Source organism: Mercenaria mercenaria, unplaced genomic scaffold (assembly GCF_021730395.1).
Source record: "Mercenaria mercenaria strain notata unplaced genomic scaffold, MADL_Memer_1 contig_4486, whole genome shotgun sequence".
NCBI classification, from domain to species: Eukaryota; Metazoa; Mollusca; class Bivalvia; order Venerida; family Veneridae; genus Mercenaria; species Mercenaria mercenaria.
In genome coordinates, this window is record NW_026462717.1 from 3,160 (window position 1) to 29,017 (window position 25,858).

Sequence of the window (25,858 nt, forward strand, 5' to 3'; positions counted from 1 at the left end):
GAGATTTTTGGAAGTTCGTCAAATCGTTCAAAAGGGCGTTTTTGATGGTGTCTGAAATTGTCAGTGTATGTCTCTGAGGTAAGATCTTTCCAAATTTGAGAGCTTCAGACTTAGACATATCAAAAATAATTTCAAAATGAATTTCGTATAATAAATGTTGATTCTACGGAAGCGTGAAAAGGCCCTCAGACGCTAATACGTTTAATTACGTTACAGGTGCGGAAATGATATACACATTTCCAAAAATGCATTTTCTATAGCTATTTTTATCGGAAACGTCTGTTTTACTACATACGTATCATCAAGTGTCGAAGAAACAATCATTTTTAGTACAAAAATGATATTCCTAATATCCTAAGGACACCGGGCACATTTTCATGCAAACTCGCCAGGTTTATATATGTGTTTGACAACATAGAAATGATCTTAATCGATCCGAAGTTATTCACGGAAGTAAAGAAAATGAAAGTAGAAAGGATAAACTTGACAATCAAGGTCGAATTTGCGTTGGTCGATACTCAAATATTGATACTACGGAAGCGTGAATGGACCCTCAGATGCGAATACCTTTTATTACGTTTACGTATGTATTGCCAACATAAAATGAATCCAATCGAACCAAAGTTATTCAGAGAAGTAAAGAAAATGAAAGTAGACACGCTAAAATGGACAATCAAGGTCGAATTTGCGTTGGTCGATACTCAAATGTTGATTCTACGGAAGCGTGCATGGGCCCTCAGATGCTAATACGTTTTATTACGTTTATGTATATGTTTGACAACATAGAAGTGATCTCAATCGATCCAAAGTTATTGAGAGAAGCAAAGAAAATGGAAGTAGACAGTCTAGACTTGAAAATCAATTTGGAATTTGCGTTGGTCGATACTCAAATGTTGATTCTACGGAAGCGTGAAAGGGCCCTCCGACACTAATACGTTTAATTACGTTACAAGTGCGGAAATGATAATATATAGACATTTCCAAAAATGTATTTTCTTTAGCTATTTTTATCTGAAACGTCTGTTTTAGTACAAACGTCTCATCAAAGGTTGAAAAAACAATCATTTTAGTACAAAAATGATATTCCTAATATCCTTAGGACACCATGTACATTTTCATGCAATCTCGCCAGGCTTATGTAAATGATAAATGGATGAGCATTTAAGAAGAAAAGTGCATTGAGAACATTGCCATTAAAATTAAACCGACGCCAACGCCAGGGCAAGTATAGTAGCCCTCCTCTGTTCTTTTGATAATGGCTATCAATTTCTGTAATACAGTTAAAGTTGAATCATTGTATAAGATATAACATTGATGTAAAGCAAGAAAGCAGCGTACTTCAAGTATTTTCACAAAATGTATTAGTTCAAAGTTAAAATATTGCAATCATCAGAGAGAAAAATGTAGAACTTTCAAGCTATGGTGCATTTTCATTTCTCATCCTATAGAAACGACCCAGTTGCACGATTTTAATGCTGTTGTACTGTCAAAGATTTGTCTGTATCTTTGACTGAAGTATAGTAATTGATCTTATATTTTAATCCAGTTATCACTGTAATTGATCTGTTCGACACAGAATAGGCCGTTGCATATAGTTTTTGAAGTAATTATTAGTAAGAAATAGTCTGTATCCATTCAGTCACAAATAAAATTGTTTTTCATTTTAGTCGTTAATAGAACAAAACCGTACACGGCACAACGCATGTTAGAACCGCGCATTATATCACTAGTATTAGTAATTGCAATGAAAATATGTCCGTGTCTTTATCCTTTGAACTGCAATGTGAAGGGAATGCTGCCAAATAGGTTGAGTAGTTAGGACAGGATGGCGGTCTTAATATGGTATAAAATTGATTTTTATATAAGCACTGCTCAACGCAAATGAGAAAATCACAGTATATTAAAAGCCTTGGTAATATTGGTGCACTGCATCACAAGTGTTTGTTGCTCTGTTGCAAATAGCTTTTGTATTAAGACTCGTAACTAGAATCTGATGGTATTCGTTGCCAAATAGGTTAAGTAGGTAGGACAGGATGACGGTCTCAGTTTGGTGGAAAATTGACCTTTCAATTTAAGCTCGAATCAACGCAAGTTTAGTTGTGGTTAAATAAATTCCAAATTACACAGAACACAACACATACAGCACAACGCATGTTAGAACCGCACATGACATTACTAGTTTTTTTTCAGACGACGAAATAGTGCCAGAAGATACAAGTTACTTAGTAACTATAGGAAGTGATATATCGTCTCTGTGGTTATATGTGTCATGGAATGTAAAAATGGGGCTGATGGACCAAAAAAGATGTTTTTTGACTTTTCTTTATTTCTGAATTCTATGACATCTCATAAAAAATTCCTGAAAATTTGAGGGTCAAATCTTAAAAAATGGTGGAGTTACATTGAATTTTATGTTGACAACCATTTTTAGATATGTTCCAATCTGCACTGATTTGGAGGCATTTTTCTTGCCTTCAGGTAAGTATATAAAATACAGTTTTGTAAATAGAAAATAAAATACAGAAGCAATTAACTGTGTTCAGTTTCTTTATTTAATGTCAAAACAACATTTTGAGACAAAACACGGAGTGCAGTAGACAAAAGTTTTCATTTCGGTTGCCTAGCAACCAGAAAATATTCCATTTTCTTATTTTTAAGCTATACATGACAATAATTAAAGTGTAATTATGTCACAAATGAAATTTTATTTCAAAATGGGTAATAACATTCTCTATCTAAACAGTCATGAAATTTTCTGGGCAATATATAAAGTGGTTTTAATACATAGACAATGTGCAAAATATTTCATCTGCAAACAGGCTCTTTTTAAAATTTCCTGCACCTAGTAATATTAATCTTCAGTGTTTTACAAGCCCTTTACAGTGTGCTTTCTTTGCAAATATGGCTATATGAAATAAAACTATGATAATAAAGCACAAATTTAGTTACAAAACAGCGACTTCAATATTTCTGTTGCTTAGCAACAATGTAATTTTTCACAATTTCCATGGTTTTCTTAGGTTTTAAGACTTATAAGTTGACTTAAACATTTGCATTCATTTAAAGCTCAATGAAAGTGTAAACAAAACTTATAAACAGACAGTCTTGAAAAATTCTAGTCATTCTATTGAAAACATTTGAAGATATACAGACATCTGACAGGAAAGTCCCTTTTCAAATTTTTACTTCAATTCCAATTCCCTACAGAATATTGCTAGCATATTCACATTAAATTAAAATGAAGGTGTGCTGTTAAAAATTTGGTTGTAAAATATGCATTGAAGCAAAGAACTATCAACCAAAGAACTATCATTAAAAAATGTCTATAACTTAAATGATTCTTCCTGTTGCCTAGCAACCAGAGAATATTTCATCTCTTCTGGTTGTTATATAGCTGTCTACCCTTGAATGATGATAAAAATGTTTTGTAATATGAAATAATCTTCATCCAAAATCTAAACAATGTTTCAGGAAGCAGACTTGAAGATTTCTATCTAAAATAAGAAGGCATTTTGAAGGCAAAATAACTTTTCTTTAACAAAAAAAACAAAAAAAACAAACAAACAAACAAACAAACATTGCGTAAAATTGCATTTGAAAACGGAACTTCACAGTGACTTCGAGTCACATTTATGATGGTTTAATCATCTTTTTAAAAACCCTCAACAACATATAGTATTTTCATAATCTAACAAGAATTAAAGTATAACAGTATCCACAAAAAATTTACAACCTATGTTCTGTTGCCTAGCAATTATAAAATATTTCACCATTTCCATAGCATTATTAGTATATCATTCTATGCTCGACAGCTGCAAAATAAACGGACTTGAAAAAACCCTAAATAATATGGATAGAAAATCAAAACAGTGTGTTAAGAAGCAATCTCAAAAATTTTAAGACAAATACCACTGACGGGCCACATTCAAACCTGAAAAAGCTTTTACTTCAAGCATAGCATTTTTATCGGGTACTTGCTTCAATGTAGTTACTTTAACTTCTTCAGAATTAAAATAGTCTTTGCAACATACAACACACGGTTCAACGGAACTGACAAAGAAATGTTGGTATTTAGACAACTGTTTAAAATACTGTTCAATACTGTTCAAGAAATTGCCCCAAGCTGTAAAAAACAACAGGTGTTTCAGGATTATCAACATTAACATTGTGACCCCCTTTTGATGACTGTCTCACAGTGTCAGCCATTTGGGTCATAGTTTATGCATCAGAATCTCCCCAACACTTTCAATACATCAAAATGCTAATCTGGTTTGAATTTCCTGTGCCCTGTCACCAAAATACTCATTGCAACAGTTTCATGTAGTCCTGAAATTTAAAATGTGATGGTAATATTCAGCTAACAAAACTTTTATCAGCGTTTTCAAGTCAAATGAGCATGGTAGTGAGAAAACCATCATTATGATTTTGTGACCAGTATGGATTGAAATGTATCTGCATCCATACTGGTTGTTAATGCAAGTGTTGGTTTTCTCATGACACAGCTCATATGATATTTATCTTTAGATAACAGTCAGATATAATGGCTAGGGCTAGCACTGTATAATCATGTCATTTCCATCCGGTCACAAAGGCACAATGTTGGTTTTCTCCTGATGTGGCTCAAATAAAAGCTTAATACTAATTACAGAAAGATAATTATAACTTCTTAAAACTTAGTGATCTACATGCATTCATCCAACTTTTTCAGCTTGAAATACATATAAAATGTTCTTGGGTGTGATAACATCAAAATTGTGGCAAGACCTTTCTGAAGCCATTTAGTACTGCTCATGTGAACTATTTAACCATAATCACCCTGCACATCTGAGCAGGCTTATCATAAGTCTGCACTAGGTACTACTTAATTTATTTTTGCACAGTATCCATGAATGCTGGAAACAGATACATTGCCTCTGCACATTATCATTTTACTCCTTTTATGAAGACATACCAAAAATGCTTCTTACCTGATTGCAATACATTTAGTTATGTTTTATAAATCATGGGCATATTAAATACAACTATAGAATTTTTTTATTTTAGCCTAAGAAATCTTACCTATTAAAGTGCTCCATAACTGCATACCAAATGACATAGTTGTTTTGTTCTGCCCAGCTGCATTATGGAAATGTATCTAATAAAAATAAAAAATAACAATTAACAAATTAAATCAAATGCAAAACAGTAGTTAAGATACTCATTTTTAATGTGATGTATGTTTTACTTATCATAAAGTATTACAAGTGGACACATTTAGTGACATTTTTACAGTAATTGTGTGTTTAATTTTTCTTTTGAACTTATAACAGAATATAACTAGCATTGAGTCAGTGAATATGTGAGTTTTATCATTCTAAAAAAAAAAAAAAAAAAAAAATGCTTGCATTTTTGCAATTATATTACTGGTGATTTTAAAACCATGTCATTAACCATAGTCAACCTGCAGATGTTTGCACCTTTTGTTCTTTCTATAGTGTGTCATTTGCCAACAGGTGCTGCTTCTTTATAATAGTCAGATTCAAGCAAAAATGAAATATATTAAGGTATATCATATTTTGTTTTAGTATTATACAACCTGTACATGTTTTTCTCCTATGCCATAGAACTGCAAATAATGATGAGCCCTAGACACCACACCTTCCACTCCTTTCCCAGTGTACTGACTTTCATCAATAAAATAAAAGTCTGTTTGCCTGCAAGAAACACAAAAAGACCAAAAATATAATATTTACATAATACATGTTTATAATGCATTTAACCATTAAAATGCCAAATTTCTAAAATGTAATTCAATTTGGACAATGCTGTTTATAGTTTATTCAAAGGGGAGATCATAATTTAATGACTGAATAGTAAACACTGTGGAGACCAGACTGCATAGATATGCAGGCTCATCTTGATGTACACTGACCGCGGAGTTTGACAGCATGCAGGGCACTCGTCATTATTCATTGATAATTTACTGACCCAGTTACGAACAGTGCAGATCATGATCACACTGCACAGATGTGCAGCCTGATATAAATCTGCTTTGGTGGCAGAATCAGACACAAGCACCGCTACTATGCTAAGAGTTTAATACAGTATTGAAACATGAATACTTTCAGATTTTAATATTCTTATACCTGATCCTTCTGCACATACACCAAACACATGGCACTTCCTTAGGGTACGGAAATAAATTGGTCCAACTTGTTGTAAATGATGTGGATAATGCACCTGCTGAGAAAATCCCAGGGATAATGGTATTCGTCATCAAGAGTGCATGGTGGACTGCCTGAAACACGAATTAATAATTTCTTTTAGTTTATAAGCCGATTTCATAATACTGTGTATATTCAGTAATTAAAAGCTGACATTGCTTCATGTCGCTTGTAGTTGTAGAGTAAAATTTAAGATTAGAAGTTTATCTTTTAATAAGCAACTACTCATTGGATGCACTAACATTTTGTGTGGGTAGAGTGTCATATTCTTACCCTCGTGAAATTTGACCACGACGTTCACAACACGTACATGCTCAGAAATCCGGAAAGTGAACATTGAAAGAAGTTAATATAAGTTGTAAGAAATTTACAACTGATGTAAATAATAATCTGAGTAAATTTAATCCAACATGTTTGCCAACATAGAAATGAATCCAATCGAACCAAAGTTATTCAGAGAAGTAAAGAAAATGAAAGTAGACACGCTAAAATGGACAATCAATGTCGAATTTGCGTTGGTCGATACTCAAATGTTGATTCTACGGAAGCGTGCATGGGCCCTCAGATGCTAATACGTTTTATTACGTTTATGTATATGTTTGACAACATAGAAGTGATCTCAATCGATCCAAAGTTATTGAGAGAAGCAAAGAAAATGGAAGTAGACAGTCTAGACTTGAAAATCAATTTGGAATTTGCGTTGGTCGATAGTAGTATTAGAAATACCGCAGCGAGCCCGATTTTGACCCCCCTGACCCCTTGACCCTATTCTAAAAAATCCAATGCCGGACAATTTAAAACCAAAAAATAAACAACTTTTCATAGTACTTTATGAAAACCTATAGTAAAATATGATTAAACACTTCCACCAAATATTTGCCAAAATCCTGCCAAGTGGCAGCAATGTGGCAGTCGCTGCCAACTTGACAAACTTTTGGCAGAACGTTGGCAAACACAAATTCAACCAATCAAAAGCCTGCCATTTTTCTGCCAAGTGGCAGCAATGTGACAATGTCTGCCAACTTGGCAAACTTTTGGCAAAACTTTGGCAGATTATATTTATTAATAAAATGTAATGTATTTGATCTTATTTTCAATTAGTAAGTATATTATTAGGGTACACATAGTAATTAAAACTTTAATTAAGCTTTTAATTAACCCTTTAATCCAAAAGTCTGCTTCTACCAGAGGATATAGGTTCATCCGATATGTAGAATCTAATGTAACTACCTATCAAAAGCATAAATGTTAATTCTGTAGATGCTGAATCGTTATACGGGTGAATATCAAACATTGTCCCTTGTTTTAGATAAATTTTAATTTTTTTCTTATACATAGATATTAACTTATCAGTGTCAAAGTCCTCAGCTGCCTCAGCTGTTATATTTACATTATCAAATATATCAAATAAAACATCATCCTGAGGCCTATCATTCCGCCACCTAAATATAAAATGTGATATTGGGCTTTTAGTCGGTTTATACGGTTCACCCGGAGAGCTCGCACCCTTTAATAAAATCTTAATATCTATTATATAAGTTCCGGTTTTTCTGACTATAAACACACCACTCAAAAGCATATCTAGTACATCTATTTTATATTGTTGGTTTATGCTTATAAAATCTTTATAATCTAAGATAATTCCAGGTCTTATTTCAAATATATTTAAATAGTTCAGATCGGCCATATTTTTATATGTTGAATGTATCCAGGCACCACGACGGTCAAAATACTTTTCATTTGTAATGTAATCAAAAGTAGATTATAATAGTATTCAAAGAGAAACGCTTCATGTCTCACTTCCTCTACCCTTTTTTCTATTTTCCTGTCTTTCTTTTTAAGTTTAAGAATTATTTCAGCTAAATCATCAAGTCGTTTTGTTGTGGCAACTTCAGAAGCAGATAAATTGTCAACAACGCCTTTTGTTCTAGCTAATTGTGTTTCTTGTTTTAAGAAAACATTTTTTACTTTTGTAATTTCTTGGGTATTAGTGGTAATTTCTTCGACATTAGCGGTTATTGCTTTAGTATTAGCAGTAATTACTTGGGTATTAGCAGTGATTGATTCTCCTTGTTTAGCTGATATTTTAACTACAGAGTCCAAATCATTTGTTATTTTTTTAATTTTATCATTAATTTTATCATTAATTATCTTAATTGCTTCTTCTTGTTTAGCTGATTTTTCAACTACAGAGTCCAAATCATTTGTTATTTTTTTAATTTTATCATTAAATTCATTAATATCTTCTTGTAATTTTTTTGTAATATTACTTAATTCTGCATATTTTAAATTGTGACGGTTGTCAACAATACTAATCCAGTTTCGAATTTGTTTTTTAAAGTCATCTATTTTAGAATTAATTTCTTTTTTAAAGTCATCTAATGCTGTGTCATGATCATCACCTCTTTGTGAAGCTGCCTTTTCCAATTCAGATTTATATTCTGCAAATTTATTTGAAAATGTATCGAGTAAATCTTGATTCCCTTTTGCCATTTCAGTATTTAGTTTATTTATTTCTGTTCTGATTTCTAACTGATACATATTTTGTAACTTTTTCTCAGCTTCAATAATCTTGTCTTTTAGTTCTTCATGTTTAATCATACTATCTTTTAATTCTTGAACTTGAGTGAATAAAATGTTTAAATTAACTCGAAATACTTCTTTTATGTTGTCATCTGTCAAATCAGATTTCTCTTCAAGTTCTTTAATAGAATCAGTCATAGCTTTCATTTCTTCTTCAATTTTACCTTGTAATTGATTAATTAATAATGAATTCTTTTTAAAATCTTTTGTTAATTCTTCAATATTCTTTACTTCTACTTCTAGTGTTTGTTTTATACTTTTGACATCTTCAAGTTTATAGTCATCTATTACACTTTGAATTTTTTTATACACAAACCGTCTTGGAACTGCATCGTTGGGTTTATCCGGATTTCCTAGGTTGATTATTTCATTACCTCCCATATCCAATGCTCTGTTCATTGTGTTATCAAGTTCCTTATTTCTGTGAAGATACGATTCCGTTTCCTTTTTAAGCTTTTTGAATTGCTTTTTAGTAGCATAATCACTTAAATCAATATCAAATTTAACTTTACTTATACTGTCAGGTTGATTAATTTGTTTTACATCATTAAAAACTCCCATTATATAATTATTATATATTACCAGTAAAGTTTTTTCTTAAAAACTTCCTTGGTTTGTCAATATATAAGAAATCATATTTTTGATTTGTTGCATTAGCAAAAGTATCACGATCTATATTTTGTTCATCACAAATCCTATTATTTTCCATTTTACCTGGACTTTCAAATAAAATATAATGTGAACAGTTAATTCGAATATCTTTTGGTGTTTTATAGTAAGACTGACTTAAATAAATAACACAACAGTTTTTGTGACGTCCTTGAATAAAGTATTTTGTTATTTCATTTTGAACCTTTTTATCTTCACATACAAAATCATCAAATATTACTACTTTTTGTTTTTCTGATTCAAGATTTTCACAAGGTTCAATTTGGTCGGGATCAGCTGAATATTCAAGTATTTCATTTGGATCTACTTTAATTTTTTTTGCAATTTGGTTTAAGTTGTTAATTAAATCTTGATATTTAGATTGTTCTAAGTTTTTAGCATATAAGTATAATTTATCATAATATATAAGAGGTTTTCGAAGTATATGCATTAATGTATTTGTTTTTCCAGATCCAGAAGATCCACATATTAACATTCTAAAACATGAATCTGGCATAAAAGGATAAAATTGTTTAAAGTTATTGAATTTATCATTTTTTGTATCATAATTTGGAATTTCCATTTATATAATATTACATTATTTTACAATATCTTACTTTATCTTACATTATCTTACATTATTTTACATTATTTTACATTATTATATAAATGCAATCAAAACTTAATGAAATGATAATAAGAAAAAAATTAGTTGGGCAAAAGATGAGAAATCTTAGAGAAGAAATAATGAGAGAAAAAATAAGAAAAGCTACAAATCGGGATATGTATACTGAAATTTATAAGCCAATTACTGAAAAAATAGAAAGTCAAAAAGAACAATTATCAAGTCAGTTAAAAGCATTACCTGGAATAAAACAACAATTAGCATTACTTCCAAAAAGTTTTGCTGATAAGATACATGAAATAGAAAATCTAAAAATGGTGACAGAGTTATTGGAAAAACAACCACCTCCGGGACTACAACAACCATTACAACCATTACCGCTGGAAGATACTATGGGTTTGGAAGAACTATTCCGAGAACCAACACGATTATTACCGCCGAAAGATCATATGGGTTTGGATGATGAAGATGATGAGTTTGAAGACATTGAAGAATTAGGAGCAAGACCGAAAGAAAAAAAAATACATGAAATAGATTTGAATGCTGGTTTGGATAATGATGTTTTAAAAGAATATGGATATTCCGAACCGTCTGAAATGTTTGACTTTTTTACTGCAGATGAATTTAATAGAGATAAAATAAGTAAAGCCACTCTTGAAGCTACAATAAATAAGGTTACTGAAGATATTAAAAAATTAAATGGTCCGATAACAAGCAAATCAAGATCAAAAGATCCAAATAAGCAAAAAGAAGCAAAAGAATTAAAACATGATCAAGATCAACTCATAAAGTACAAATACCGGTTAAATTATATTCTTGGTACGGATCCTATATATAAAAAAGGAAAAGGAATAAAACATCATAACCCATATAAAGTTTTACCAAATGGACAATACGGTAATTTAATTATTAACTTAAATAAACTTTATGGCCAAAATAAGTTAATTGCTAAGGATAGAATAACTGGAAAAGAAGTCATTAACACTAAAGTAGATGATGATTTAATTGATTTGATTAATAAAAGATATAACAATAAGAAAAAGCATTCAAATCATTCAATAAAAATATTTAAAGAATTAACAGAAAAGTCAGGATTACCTATCAATAAAAGATCTATGAAATTTAAAAAAGTAATTAGGGGACAAGGTTATGACGTTTGTCCATGTAATCCAAAAGAATTGGTTAATGACTTAGAGTTAATTTGTGGTTCAATTAATGCTGGAAATAATAATGAAGAACTAAAAAATGAAGGTATTAGAATAACTGATGAACTATTAAAAATGAATTCTCTTTTACCAGAACAACATGAAATGTTTTATAAAAAATATTTTTCTTGAATTTAAATTTTAGTTATATATAAATGGAACAAAAAATAGTATTAAGTTCTGAAACAGTTAAAGATAATAAAAATACTCCGAGTGATTTTACAATCAGATTTAGTCGTTCTTTAATTTTAGATAAAAATAAAACTTATGTTGTTGGTTTGGATAGTATTAACACTATGACCTACTCTTGGCATAATATTAGTGATGAATATGACAATAAAAGAATTCGTTATCATAATGGTAAGGATTGGAAAGATATTATATTTACAAATGGTTCTTACAGTTACACAGATATTAATAATTATATTAGGGAAACATTAATAAGTAATGATGATTATGAATTTGATAAATCAGAAATTGCTGCCGCAGGCGACAGGGGACCAAGGTCCACTCCAATAAGTTTGGAATTTGATTTAAGTAGTTTTAAGATTTTGATTTCAATTACAGATAATTTTAAGTTGGATTTGGAAATATCAAATTTTCATACATTGCTTGGATTTGAGAAAAAAAATTGGAAAATACTGAATGGGGAACTAAAACACCAAATATAACTAACTCTGTGGATACAATTTATATTCATTGTGATCTTATTGATAATTCACTTGTTGATGGTAATTTCAGTGATATTATCTATGCTTTAAGTACTGCAGATTTAACAAGAGCTTATCCATTTACAAAAGAACCACAAAGAGTTGGATATTCTGAAATTAATAAATATATTATAAATTCAATAAGAATATATATTACAGATGTATTTGGTAGAATAATTAATTTTAATGAGGTTGAAACAAGTTTTACACTAATTTTAAAAGAAATTAAATTAAAAACTTTTAGTTTTATATAATGTACAAAAAAGTTTATGACAAAAATAAAGGAATATTTATTTATGTTGATGCTCACACAGGAGAAGAAATCATACACGGGACAGGTATCTTTGACACTTTAACGAAATTAATTCAATCCTCAATTAGCACAGCTGGAAAAAAAGCTTTGGAAACAGCAGGAAAAGCAGCACTTGAAAGTGGAACAAAAAAGGTTGGAACAGAAGTTGGAAATTTAGCTGCTGATAAAATTGTTGAAAAATTTAAAAAGAAACCTGCTCCGGCAGTTGGTAATTTAATTGCTAAGGAATTACAAGAAAAGAATAATAATAAAAATAATAAAAATAATAATAAAAATAATAATAAGAATAATGATAATGAGGAGGATATTCATATAAGAATAAATAGAATATTGTCAGGATCTGGGACTTTAGCTCAACAAAAACGTATTAACAGATTAATTTATAAAAAATAAAGTTTTAACTTTAATAAAAAATAAAATAAAAAAATAAAATAAAAAAATAAAATAAAAACTAAAATAAAAACTAGAATAAAAAATAAAGTTTTAACTTTAATAAAAAATAAAATAATATATAATATATACATGTTTAGAACAAAAGAATATTGCGAAAGATATGAATTAACTCCTATTCAATTAGATACAGCTTTAATATCTGTCTTGGGAAATAATGTTAAGCAACAAAAAAAACGGATATCACTTTACAATTAATGATAGAAGCTCATATTTTATTGGTTTAATGCTTATTTTGAAGTAAGTTTTAAAGTAAATAAGCTTGCTGATGGTGCTGAGTATGATGGAGCCCAAATCGCTCTAATTAATAATGCAGCTTCATTAATTGATCAGTTAGTGGTTAAACAAAATGGAAAAATTGTTTATGATTGTAATAATTTATACAAAGTAATAAATGTAAAGAGTTTGGTTGAACTATCTGAAGATTATGCAAAATCAACTGGAACAAATGAGTTTATTTATTTAGATACTACTGCTGTTGCTGCCGCTGATAATAATTCGGGGTTTGCTATTAGAAGGGATTTAATCAAGAAAAATAATGAGGTAAATGCTAAGATTCCATTAAATAATTATTCATTTTTTCAGGGTTTAGAAACTAATATTTTACCTCCAAGTCAAATTCAAATAACACTGCAGTTGACAGATGATGATGAATTAATTTTTAGAGCTGGCGGAGACCCAGGTAGGGTAATTGTAACAAAATTAATTCTATGGGTTCCACGTTTGATTTTTAATGAATTTGGGTTTGAACTAATTGCTACTGAAAGATTTAAAAAAGCAAGATGGTCATACCTTAGGGAAATGATGACGCAATCAACTGATACACAACAAACTAATATAACCTTTAGAATAACGGCTGGTGTAATAAAACCACAACATGTATTTGTTTATTTACAACGACCTGATAAAAGTAATTCACAAGAACATAACCCACATTTATTAGATACATTTCAAGTTAATGCAGATAATAATAATTGCATTTTGAGCTCCTGTCGTCTTGAAGTTGGTAATGGTGTTTTTTATCCAGAAACAGAATACACAAGTATATCAAGAATATATGATGATGTAATTAATTATTATTATAAACAAAATAACAAAACTACTGGAAGTCTTTTAAATAGATCAAATTTTCAAAAATTGTTTGGATTTATTCATTTTAACTTGGAATATAAAAAGGAAGTAATAACAGAAGATCCTAAGCATATTACATTAACAGCTAAATTAAATATTCCACCAGCAGCTAATATTCGTATTTACGCAATTGTATTATATGAGGAAACAGTTGAAATAAATACTATTGGAAATGAACTTGTTATTGTTTAAATAAAATAAATATAAATTAAATAAAATAAATATAAAGTATATAATGTCATCAAATTATATTGAATATAAAATTAACCTTACAGATGGACAAAAGAAAAATTTAGCCCGAGCCTACAACAACAAAATTCCACATACTTTTAGATTAAAACATGAACAATTAGGTGGAAACTTCCCTTTATTATTAACAAAAACACAAATTAATCAAATTAAAAAAGCTGTTGCAAATAAGAAGGGATTAGAAATTACAATTTCAAAGAAACAAATGTCCAGTCAAGGTCAAAATGGTGGATTTTTAGGAGCTTTGGCTGGTTTGTTAGGAAAAACAATTCTTCCAATGGCAGCAAAAATAGCTCCAAAAATATTAGCCCCTCTAGGCATTGGAGCCCTTTCTGGACTAGCCAGTACTGGTGTTAGTAAAATACTTGGAAATGGTATTATTTCAGTAGCTAATGATAAGAGAAATATGATATCACCATATCTTACACCTAATCAAAGAAAGCAATTAGTAGGATCTGGAGTGATTAAATTAACACAAAAACAAAAACAAGACGGTGGCTTTTTAGGTATGTTGGCTGCTAGTCTAGGAATACCTTTGATTACATCTTTGTTAAGTGGGAAAGGATTACAGATTGATTCACAACGGAGACCTTACAGACGAATTCCTATAGTAAAAAAAAAAATAAAATTTATAAACAAACCTATTTCTAACTTTGAAATTGAACAATGGGTAAAACAATTAAAAATTAAAAACTTTAGGGGAGTGTTTAGTAGAAATAATTTATTAAAATTAAAAGAAAAGGATGAGTGTGGAATAATCAATTTAGATGACTCTGTTGGACCTGGAACACATTGGGTTTGTTACTTAAATAATATGTATTTTGACCCATTTGGACTTCCTCCACCAAAAGAAGTAATTCAGTATATACCAAATGTAAAATACAACAATGTTCAATATCAAGACAAAACAAGTATGCTTTGTGGATATTATTGTTTATTTTTCATTAAAATGTTACAAGATAAAGTACCGTTGTATGATTTATTGTATAAAATACTAAAAATTAATAATCAAAGAGTAAATGAACAAACTATTATAAATTATTTTAATAAAAAAGGACATTTATTTAACTGAAATTTAACTGGAATAATTAATATAATGGGAATATTCAATAATATAAATGAAAAAGTAAATAAAATAGAAAAACAAATAGAAAGATGGACGTCAACACAAATTAAAAGAAAACCTCCATTGTTTTTAACAAGTTATACCCAAGATACCGATGGTGGATTATTTCAATGGAAAACTGTAAATGCTAGTCCTGGTTTAGTTCAAAAAGGTAATAATGTAACAATTAATTTTAATTGCATCTTAATTATTCTTGTTGATGCAATTAAATTAGATAAAGGAGAAGCTAAATTACAACTAAAAAATAAAGAAAATGTAATTCTTCAAAGTTACGATGTAAAAAATAATAGAAAAAATGAATCTATTTCTATTAATTATGCTAATAAATTTAAAATAAATGATGTTATTTATATTAATTCTTTAAACGTTAAAAATATTCAGTTAACAATTTATGGTTCTATAATTTAAGTTTTAATTTAAGAGTTAATTAATTTAAGAATAAGCTAATGTATCAATACCATTATCAAGAATATACCTTTTATCATCATAACATGATAAAGATGTTTTATTTATAACATAACTGGAAAGATTGTGTTTATTAGAACGAATAACTTTAAAGGTGTGATTAGTTTGGGTTGAATTAAACAAAGTATCTTTATAATTTTTATGAACTATTGTTTTCTTAACAACAAGTTTTTTAATTCCTTTACATTTTTTAACATTAACTTCGTTTTCTAATAAATATGAATACATTTTACTTCTTAATCCGACAAATTCAACAATTACTACACCAGCAGCTTCATCTTTAAATTTTCCAATTACTTTTTTATTATTATCAAAATAAAATTTTGAATTACTATCGTAATCACTATTATCAAATAAATCTTTGTCCTTATAAAAGTCTTTATACGCATCTTTGGTTTTAATTTCATAACATAATGAATCAGTGTCAGTAAACAATAATTTACAATTATCCTCGTACTTTTCCTTAATGTAATTATAATGAAAATCATACATTAAATATTTTGATAAATCTAGAATGCACATTCCAACATAACAAGGTCTGTTTAATAACAAACTTTCTTTTATTCTATGAATACCAAAAAGGTTAGAGTTAAACATCGTTGAACTAACAAATGAAGGTTTGGCTATGTATTTTAATAAAATATTTTCATCATGTGTTAATTTAATATTAACCCTTTTGCGTAAATTCTCCATCGTCTTACCGAATACAGAGTTGTTCATTAACTTAAAAAAGTCCTTTTCAAATGAATTTTTTGCTTTAGATCTTTTTTGAGTATTAAAATCAATATACTTTTTTAACCAAGGAGATGAATCAAAAGTTAATATTTTATGTATTTTTGTTACTTTTAACCCTAATTGTGTATATAGTTCAAGATTTTTATAATGAACTACATAATTTTGTTTTTTCATTAAAGTTGGAACCAACTTCTTTACATTACTTTTTCCTATTTCAAATTCTGTTTTAATATTTTTACTATAATCAGAAAGCCATTGATCTGGTATTTTAATTTTTTCAGGAGCTAAAGGATAATCATTGTGGGTTTTATGTAATTCTTTTGGATATTCAAGATCACATTCAACTATAAAGTTAGTTTTACCTTTTGCAATTAATTTCTTAAATTGTTTTTCGGATATAAATTTAAAGTTTCCAGAGGGTAAAGGTTGACACATAGCCCAACCGTAAAGGTTATTGGCGTCAAGGTACATAATGTATTTACTTTCTTCTTTTGAATTATAATCTTTCATATATTTATTGTTTGCTTTACTGTATCTGTTTGAAATATAACTTATTCCTCCTCTCAGTCCTTTTTCAATAAAAAGATACATATCAATATCAGTTATTAAATCTAACTTAATTCCAGTCATTTTTAACATTGCATCCCAAGCTAAACCAGGGCTACTAAAATAATGACAAGGATCTAATTTGTAGTACTCCAAACATAATTTTCTAAAATTTTCGAATACATCAGCTAAAAGTAATACGTCAGTTTTTAAATATAGATCATGATATTCTCCCATTGTTTTAATTTTAAATTTATTCCAAACATTTTTAGCATGTTCATATTCGTTGTCAGAAATATTAGTTTCATTTAAAATTGAATAAAACTCTTCTTTAGAAGGTAATTTTGTTTCTTTGAATTTTTTAAATGAATCCATGTAATCATATGGATAAACACCTTTTGTTTTTAATAAATTAATGCTTTCACAATCAAATTCTTGAGATAAATATTTAAATTCTGGAATATTTTTTACTAGGTTATCCAATGATTGAGACATAAATTGGAATGAATCAATAAAGACCAAGTCAGAAATCATAAATGCCATATATCTTTCCATATTGTTAGGAATAACATTAATTTCTTTTTTGAATTTCCCTATTTGTTGCATAATAAAATGACCGTCATAACCTCTTAAATTATGAAAAATAACAGGAGTTTTGTGTGTTAGTCTAAAATTAATATTACATTCTGAGTGAGCACTTCCTCTGAATTTTCCTGTTATATGACAATGATCACGTACTGGTGGACCTGCGGTCCCCGGGGACGTAGTCCCTGACACTTCACCTTCTATATATTCTTTTTCACAGATATGACAAAACTTTTGTTTTTTAAATTCACTTTCATCTTTTTTAGACATTCTCAAATCTTTGTTAAAATGTTCTTTAAATATTTCTTTACAATATTCCACTTCCTCAAGCATTTTTTCAAAAAACTTATAAACTGCATTAGGTCCTCTATAAATCTGGGTTGGTTTAGTATATTTATCGTCATAACAACAAACAACTTTATAGCCGTAACCACAATCTATATGATTTTGATATGGTTCAGTAAATGAAGATTCAGTTGATGGTAAAGCAGTTAAAACTTTTTTAGTTATTGATTCAAAATCAGCATAAATTACAAAAGGTACTGCTAAACCTTTATGATAATTTTTAAATTGTACTTTACTTCCCTCTTTTGGCATTTTTACGCCTTGGATACCATTAATAGCTAAACAATTTGGTATGTGTTCATTTAATATTCTTTCTTGAGTAAAATTCTGTAAACATGATTTACAAAAATGTTTTTTATGTTGATCTTTGGTTTTATTAAACATTAATCTATTAAAGTCTTTTATCCAAACATAATGTTGGACTGGGGTCTCTGGTGATTTACAGTCGCCGTTTATTTTATCATTAGTAATTAGCAACATGTCACAGTGTTCTTCGTATTGATATTTTGATATGTACAATGGATAAATACTATTTTCTTCATAACCAAATATATTAAATGATATTTCATTTAAAACTTCTATTTTAGGTATTTGATTTAATGTAACAGGAAATTTAATTCCAGTATAATCAAGATCGTTTATATGTTTTTTATATTTTGAAATATTTTGAGGATTTTTTTCAACAGGAAATTTGTAAGCTAAATGACACCATCTAAAACATTCGTTATCATCATTCTTTATATTTATTAATCCTTTCATTGAATTTTGTAATGGTTTTGGTAATTCTAAATAACTTGAAGCAGCTAATGGACTATACTTATATCTATTTATATAATGAGCATCAACTGATTCTATTCTCCAGCCACTTCCTTCTGAAATCCAATTACCAATTCTATTTATTATTTCATCAAAAGCTTGATGTAAAGTTTTTTTTTATTTCATTTGTGTTAATAATTTCTAAAGCCTTTGATTGAAAATAAGCTGATTTATATATTGTATCAGTTTTATCCATTTTTGCAAAAGTTATTTTTAAAACAACATTTATTTTTATACCTTTTAAAGTTTTAAGTTCAGATTTAAGTATTTCATAAGAGTCGTTTATAGTTAAATATAATTGATTCTTTGGATCTTGTCTATATGTAATTTTAATTTCAAATTTCTTATAATATTGTTTTGAAGATCTCTCGATTTCCATCTATATATTATATTTAGAAAAAAAAAATCACTAAGGAAAAAAGGATTAAAAAAATAATTAAAAAATAATAAAATAAATAAAGTTTTAAATTATCTTTAAGATGAATTAAAATATTTAAATTTATATCTTTTTCCGCTGGTTTTTGATATTCCACTTTTAACTTGGTTTTTTCCTTTGCAGCACATTGTTATTAACCCTGAATTAATATTAAGGTCTTTGGATGCTGCATAAGTGCTTTTATATGTTTTTCCTTCATTAGTGTCACAATCGGTTGCAATAACTTTTTTAGGATTGTTTCGAATATTATTTGGTCTGGGACAATCACATAATCTTTCAGCATTTTCTTCTTCAGTTAATAGACAACCACAGTCCCATTCAAATAAAGTTCTTTTACGAAGATAAGGATCTATAACATTTTGTAATTTATCAATGACATGATTTTTATATTCATCGCTAACTATTTGATTTAACCGATATTTAATAACATTTCTTCTTTTAAGAACTTTTTTATATGAATTTTTGTCCGGATTCATTATTTCTCCTAAAGTGCTAGATAATTTTGGCATAATCATTCTATCTACCTTTCTATTAACCATCTATATATAATATACTTATAGAAAAAATCTCTAAAAACGCATGTAAAATTTAATACAGCTCTTCTTCTTTTTTACTTTTATATCCGTTAAGTTTAAATTCCTTCATATGCATTTCAAGAGGTGTTGAATAATTTTTTTCTTTCTGCATTTCTAATAGTATTGTAAAAATATCCTGAATAACTTTTTTCTCTTCTTCTTTATTTACTTTTCCAATCCGTGCTTTTGTTATAAGTTGTTTTATTTTGTGGTGATGTGATTTTAAAAAAAAATTCTTGTCGTCAAGTTTTAGTCTGTTAGTAAATATGGTAATTACTGATGGAACAGCACCAGCAACTGCTACAAATATAGGAATAGTTGGAACAAGTGCTAATGCAGCTGAGCAACCAAAAACACCTGCTGTAATATATAACCCAGTACTTACTCTCCCACAAAATTTATAACTTTTTCTGTAAGCAGCAGCTAGTTTAGTTAAGTGAATAATTAATTGATCTATTGTTTCTATTCCATTATTATTAGAAATTAGATTTTTATTGCTCATTTATATAATTAAACTTTTTATTTTCTAAATTAAATTTGTTCCAATTCACTAAATGGTACCCAACTATTAAATTTTTCATTGTAACCTTTCCATTTTACTAAAGCTTGTTTTTTCTTATAGTCTCGTCTAATAACTTTTTCTATTCTAAAAACTTCTTGTGTAGTAGGTAAAAGTTCTTGTTCATAAAATGAACCTTGAATTATTTCATTATTTAAATCTTTAATAGAGTATGTTCTGGGATTTGTATTATTAATTTTATAAATTATAAATATTTCCTCTGTCCAATTTGGTGTATATCCTTTTTCAAAATGTCTTTTAAGTTTACTTAAGCGAACTCGATCACCAATTTTAAATTTTGTTTTACTCTTTGGTATCTTTAAATCACCATATAAATTAAAGTAAACAGTACCTTTATTTAAGTTTTTACTAGCTTCGGTTGGTGTCATTTTTATACTAGAATGTTTTGTTTTGTTATATTTATCAACCATATCCTGCAAATTATCTAAATAAGTATAAGTATTATTTGCTGTAAAATATTTCCACATTATTCTTTTTAAACTTCTATTAAATCTTTCTATTACTACAGCCTTTCCTTCATTAAATGTATGATACATATTAATCTTATTTTTATTCAAAAATGATTCAAACTTTTTATTATAAAATTCTTTTCCTTCATCTACCCATAAATTTACTGGTAATCGTCCTTCTAAAATTATTTTTTCAAATGCTTCAGTAACAGATTCTCCAGTTTTATTCTTTAATGGAATAACCCAAGCATATTTACTAAATATATCAATAACGGTTAACAAGTACTTTACTCCTTTATTATATTTTGAAAAAGCATGCATGTCAACTAAATCAGCTGACCAAGTATCATCAATATCATTAACTATCACTCTTCGTTTCCTAAATTTTCTTTTAATTGGTTTGTGTAATTCTTCTGCTAATTCATCGCTCCAATTTATTTCGGGGGTATACTCTACCCCCTTTTCCCGTTTTTTGATTTTTGTTTTTGTCTGGGCGTTAAGCCCATAGGGAACTGTTGTTCCTGTCCCAGTCCAAGTGTGTATTTTGTTTTAATTATAGGTTTTACAACTAAATGTTTTGCAATCTTTTCTCCAAATGTTTTTGATTTAGTTTTATTTAAATTGGAAAGCATTTGTTTATCACATGTACCCTTTTTTACATCACTGTCATAGCAAAAATCATGGTCCATACATACTGCATCCAGTTCATTGACAGGGGGTCCATTATCTAGGGGATTTCCTGGCCCACAATAATTATATCCTGGAAGTGTTAAACCTTTCTTAGGTAATAAAGGTAACATTGCTTTATGGATATCTAAATTACCCCCTGTACTTTTAACAAACTTTGATTTCATTTTTCCACAAGATGCGCAGGTAGCCATTAACATTCTTTTCCCATTTTTTGCTGTAACATAGTGAGGATTTATATTATCAGTAAATTTTCTTTCTTTCAAACAATATATTTTATTCTGTAAACTCATCTATATCAAATGTATTTAAAATTATTTAAAGACTAATAATGTAGTTATTAATTGAAAATAAAATCAAATAAGTTACATTTTATCAATAAAAATAATCTGCCAAAAGTTTGCCAAGTTGGCAGACATTGTCACATTGCTGCCACTTGGCAGAAAAATGGCAGACTTTTGATTGGTTGAATTTGTGTTTGCCAACGTTCTGCCAAAAGTTTGTCAAGTTGGCAGCGACTGCCACATTGCTGCCACTTGGCAGGATTTTGGCAAATATTTGGTGGAAGTGTTTAAAATTATCTTTAATCATATTTTACTATAGGTTTTAACAATAATTTGTTAAAATTTGTTTATTTTTTGGTTTTAAATTGTCCGGCATTGGATTTTTTAGAATAGGGTCAAGGGGTCAGGGGGGTCAAAATCGGGCTCGCTGCGGTATTTCTAATACTACTGTCGATACTCAAATGTTGATTCTACGGAAGCGTGAAAGGGCCCTCCGACACTAATACGTTTAATTACGTTACAAGTGCGGAAATGATAATATATAGACATTTCCAAAAATGCATTTTCTTTAGCTATTTTTATCTGAAACGTCTGTTTTAATACAAACGTATCATCAAATGTTGGAAAAACAATTATTTTAGTACAAATATGATATTCCTAATATCCTTAGGACACCATGTACATTTTCATGCAATCTCGCCAGGCTTATGTAAATGATAAATGGATGAGCATTTAAGAAGAAAAGTGCATTGAGAGCATTGCCATTAAAATTAAACCGACGCCAACGCCAGGGCAAGTATAGTAGCCCTCCTCTGTTCTTTTGATAATGGCTATCAATTTCTGTAATACAGTTTAAGTTGAATCATTGTATAAGATATAACATTGATGTAAAGCAAGAAAGAAGCGTACTTCAAGTATTTTCACAAAATGTATTAGTTCAAAGTTAAAATATTCCAATCATCAGAGAGAAAAATGTAGAACTTTCAAGCTATGGTGCATTTTCATTTCTCATCCTATAGAAACGACCCAGTTGCACGATTTTAATGCTGTTGTACTGTCAAAGATTTGTCTGTATCTTTGACTGAAGTATAGTAATTGATCTTATATTTTAATCCAGTTATCACTGTAATTGATCTGTTCGACACAGAATAGGCCGTCGTATATAGTTTTTGAAGTAATTATTAGTAAGAAATAGTCTGTATCCATTCAGTCACAAATAAAATTGTTTTTCATTTTAGTCGTTAATAGAACACAACCGTACACGGCACAACGCATGTTAGAACCGCGCATTATATCACTAGTATTAGTAATTGCAATAACAATATGTCCGTGTCCTTATCCTTTGAACTGCAATGTGAAGGGAATGCTGCCAAATAGGTTGAGTAGTTAGGACAGGATGGCGGTCTTAATATGGTATAAAATTGATTATTATATAAGCACTGCTCAACGCAAATGAGAACATCACAGTATATTACAAGCCTTGGTAATATTGGTGCACTGCATCACAAGTGTTTGTTGCTCTGTTGCAAATAGCTTTTGTATTAAGACTCGTAACTAGAATCTGATGGTATTCGTTGCCAAATAGGTTAAGTAGGTAGGACAGGATGACGGTCTCAGTTTGGTGGAAAATTGACCTTTCATTTTAAGCTCGAATCAACGCAAGTTTAGTTGTGGGTAAATAAATTCCAAATTACACAGAACACAACACATACAGCACAACGCATGTTAGAACCGCACATGATATTACTAGTTTTTTTTCAGAGGGCGAAATAGTGCCAGCGAATACAAGTTACTTAGCAACTATAGGAAGTGATATATCGTCTCCCTGGTTATAATTATAAGCATGAAAGAGATTGAGTAACCACTGACTTTGCCGAATCAACACATTCTACAATAACGACACTGGAGTCACCGTCCCGTTTAGTACTAAAATGCCCAGTGTTTTATGACAAATGTATTTTAACAATTTAAAAGTGTAAGTCTCTTTTCCGTTTCATGCTTGCTTGTATAGTTTAGGGTAATTAATTCTATGCGCAAATTCTTTTTTTGCATTTAGCTTCACTTTATATCATCGGCATTATGACTGCAAAAAGATGTTTGCTTCAATTTTATTTCGAACGATTACAATTTAGCATAAGCGTAAGCACCACTAAAAATTTACAATAAAGCACAATGCATAACGCATATTGACATAATGCATTGTGACAAGGGACTTATTAAGGGGACCGCAATACGGTAATTTTACGCGACGTTTTCTCAAATTTTTTTTTACTTCTATTAATTATAGAAAAGAAAAGGAATACTAGTAATATACCTTGAGCTGACAATTGACCCTGCTCCCCCTCAGGGGGAATTTTCAACACTATGATTTTCTTAAACCTTATGGTAGTTGGTATTCAGAGACAAAAGTTTGCAAGTTTCCGTTGGGGCTTTAACGAGTTACGGAGATTTAAAATACGTTACCATGCAAATTTTCATTTAATTCACCATTTATGTTAATTTAATATTATAAACATGCCTGTTGTACAATTAATCGTAATAAACAAGACGCTTAGATATGTTTATGTATTTAAAATAGAAATTATCATAATTATGTTCATATCATTTTAGGTGCATAGATGTTATGTATTATCCGTAACTTACGTTACTTCTTTTGAAATTACTAGAACATAGAAATATATCAACAATGATGATTTTTTAAGTTGTAAAATACTGATAATGGCCAATACACAGTTCAGTAATTAAATTTATATATAATAAAACTGTCCCTAGAGTTAACTTATTCATTATGTCACATATATGATACGTTACCTTTCCGAAATATGTGTTAAAGAAAAAATATTTAAAATTTTGGTATTACATATATGGTCAGGATTTAAACATAGATTTTATAATTCATTAGAAATATTATTTAAATGTATATTAAGAATATATAGCTCTTTGAATGTACCAGTATGACTGCATATCGTAATTATCATTAGTATAATTAAATAACATAGACTCCGCAATGCGAAACAATATTAGTCCTAAGGTATGACCTCTGACGACTAAGTGTGACATTGAGCTTGAAGTGAAAAATGGTATTCACTATACACTCTTATTAGGTGTGGAAGAGGTTTCTAACGCTAAAAGGCAGATGGTCTTAGATTTCGGTTGTTGATGATAAATACAACTGCATTCAATAGAGTTTGGTCTAGAGGAGATACTCCTCGTAAACGATTGATCCTCCTAGCCATGTGATGTCGATCCTCTTCGCTGATTTGCTGTTTCTCCTGTGACCTTTGACAGTGACCTTGGTTACCATTAACAGCATTCTCACTACACTCCCCCAGCCCTGTTCTATAAAGCGGGTCATAAGGGCTTGGGAGGCCACAAACGGATTCCTTGCAGAACCAGACATAACAGGGATACCCTGCAGGATAATTAACATGGAGGTTTTGCCAATAACAATCATACATCTAATGCGAAGCAGACCACAAGTACTTCCTTCTTAAAACAGACGAGATTCCCCAATGGATGGTTAATTACTATACTGAAGCAGTTATTCCACACATATCTTATAATAACAAAACTTAAGGTCATGGGATACCCTGACCCAAGTTCATAAACTTCCGGGGCTGGAAAAAATACCAAATTACCAAATTGCGGATACCCAGAGCAAGGACCATAATACTGACACTAATGTATGCCAGGTGATACACATACTGCATTAGTTCATAAACTCTTGGGTTGCACGGAGAAATGTACCAAATTATTACCGTGCTGGAATACCCATACTAATGTGTACTATGGGATACTCATTCTGACCTATATTTCAAAAACACAGTCAAGATACCTAGCAAACATACAAATCTGAGAAACTTGGGTTTTCTTGAAAGTTTGGCGGACGGATGGACGTAGCTTCTGCATCTTTCACAAGGATAAACCTGGGATACCCAGGAAGCTGGGAAGACTTCAAACAGATGGACACAGTTTCTGCGTCTATTGCTGTACTGGGCTTTGCCTCTGCTGACACATATCTAAACGAGGGTCTCAAGTAAATGATCCATGACCCGAAGTCCCTTTCCTAGGCCTCCAGCCCAAGAATCTCTATTGCTTAAACCAGACAGGTC

General features: G+C 29.6%; 1 protein-coding gene across 1 annotated transcript in view; it reads right to left on the bottom strand.

Moving 5' to 3' along the window:
• Positions 1–2,887: 2,887 nt before the first annotated feature.
• The window catches only part of LOC128553911 (uncharacterized), a 51,237-nt gene continuing 28,266 nt past the window's right edge, over positions 2,888–25,858 (bottom strand). Inside the window, exons 2-5 of the mRNA XM_053535112.1 lie at positions 6,126–6,277; positions 5,576–5,693; positions 5,059–5,134; positions 2,888–4,326 (exon numbers count right to left, since the gene is read on the bottom strand). Of these exons, the coding sequence (XP_053391087.1) occupies positions 4,262–4,326; positions 5,059–5,134; positions 5,576–5,693; positions 6,126–6,256 (390 nt within the window). The 5' untranslated portion in view covers positions 6,257–6,277 and the 3' untranslated portion in view covers positions 2,888–4,261. The remainder of the gene's footprint in view (positions 4,327–5,058; positions 5,135–5,575; positions 5,694–6,125; positions 6,278–25,858) is intronic.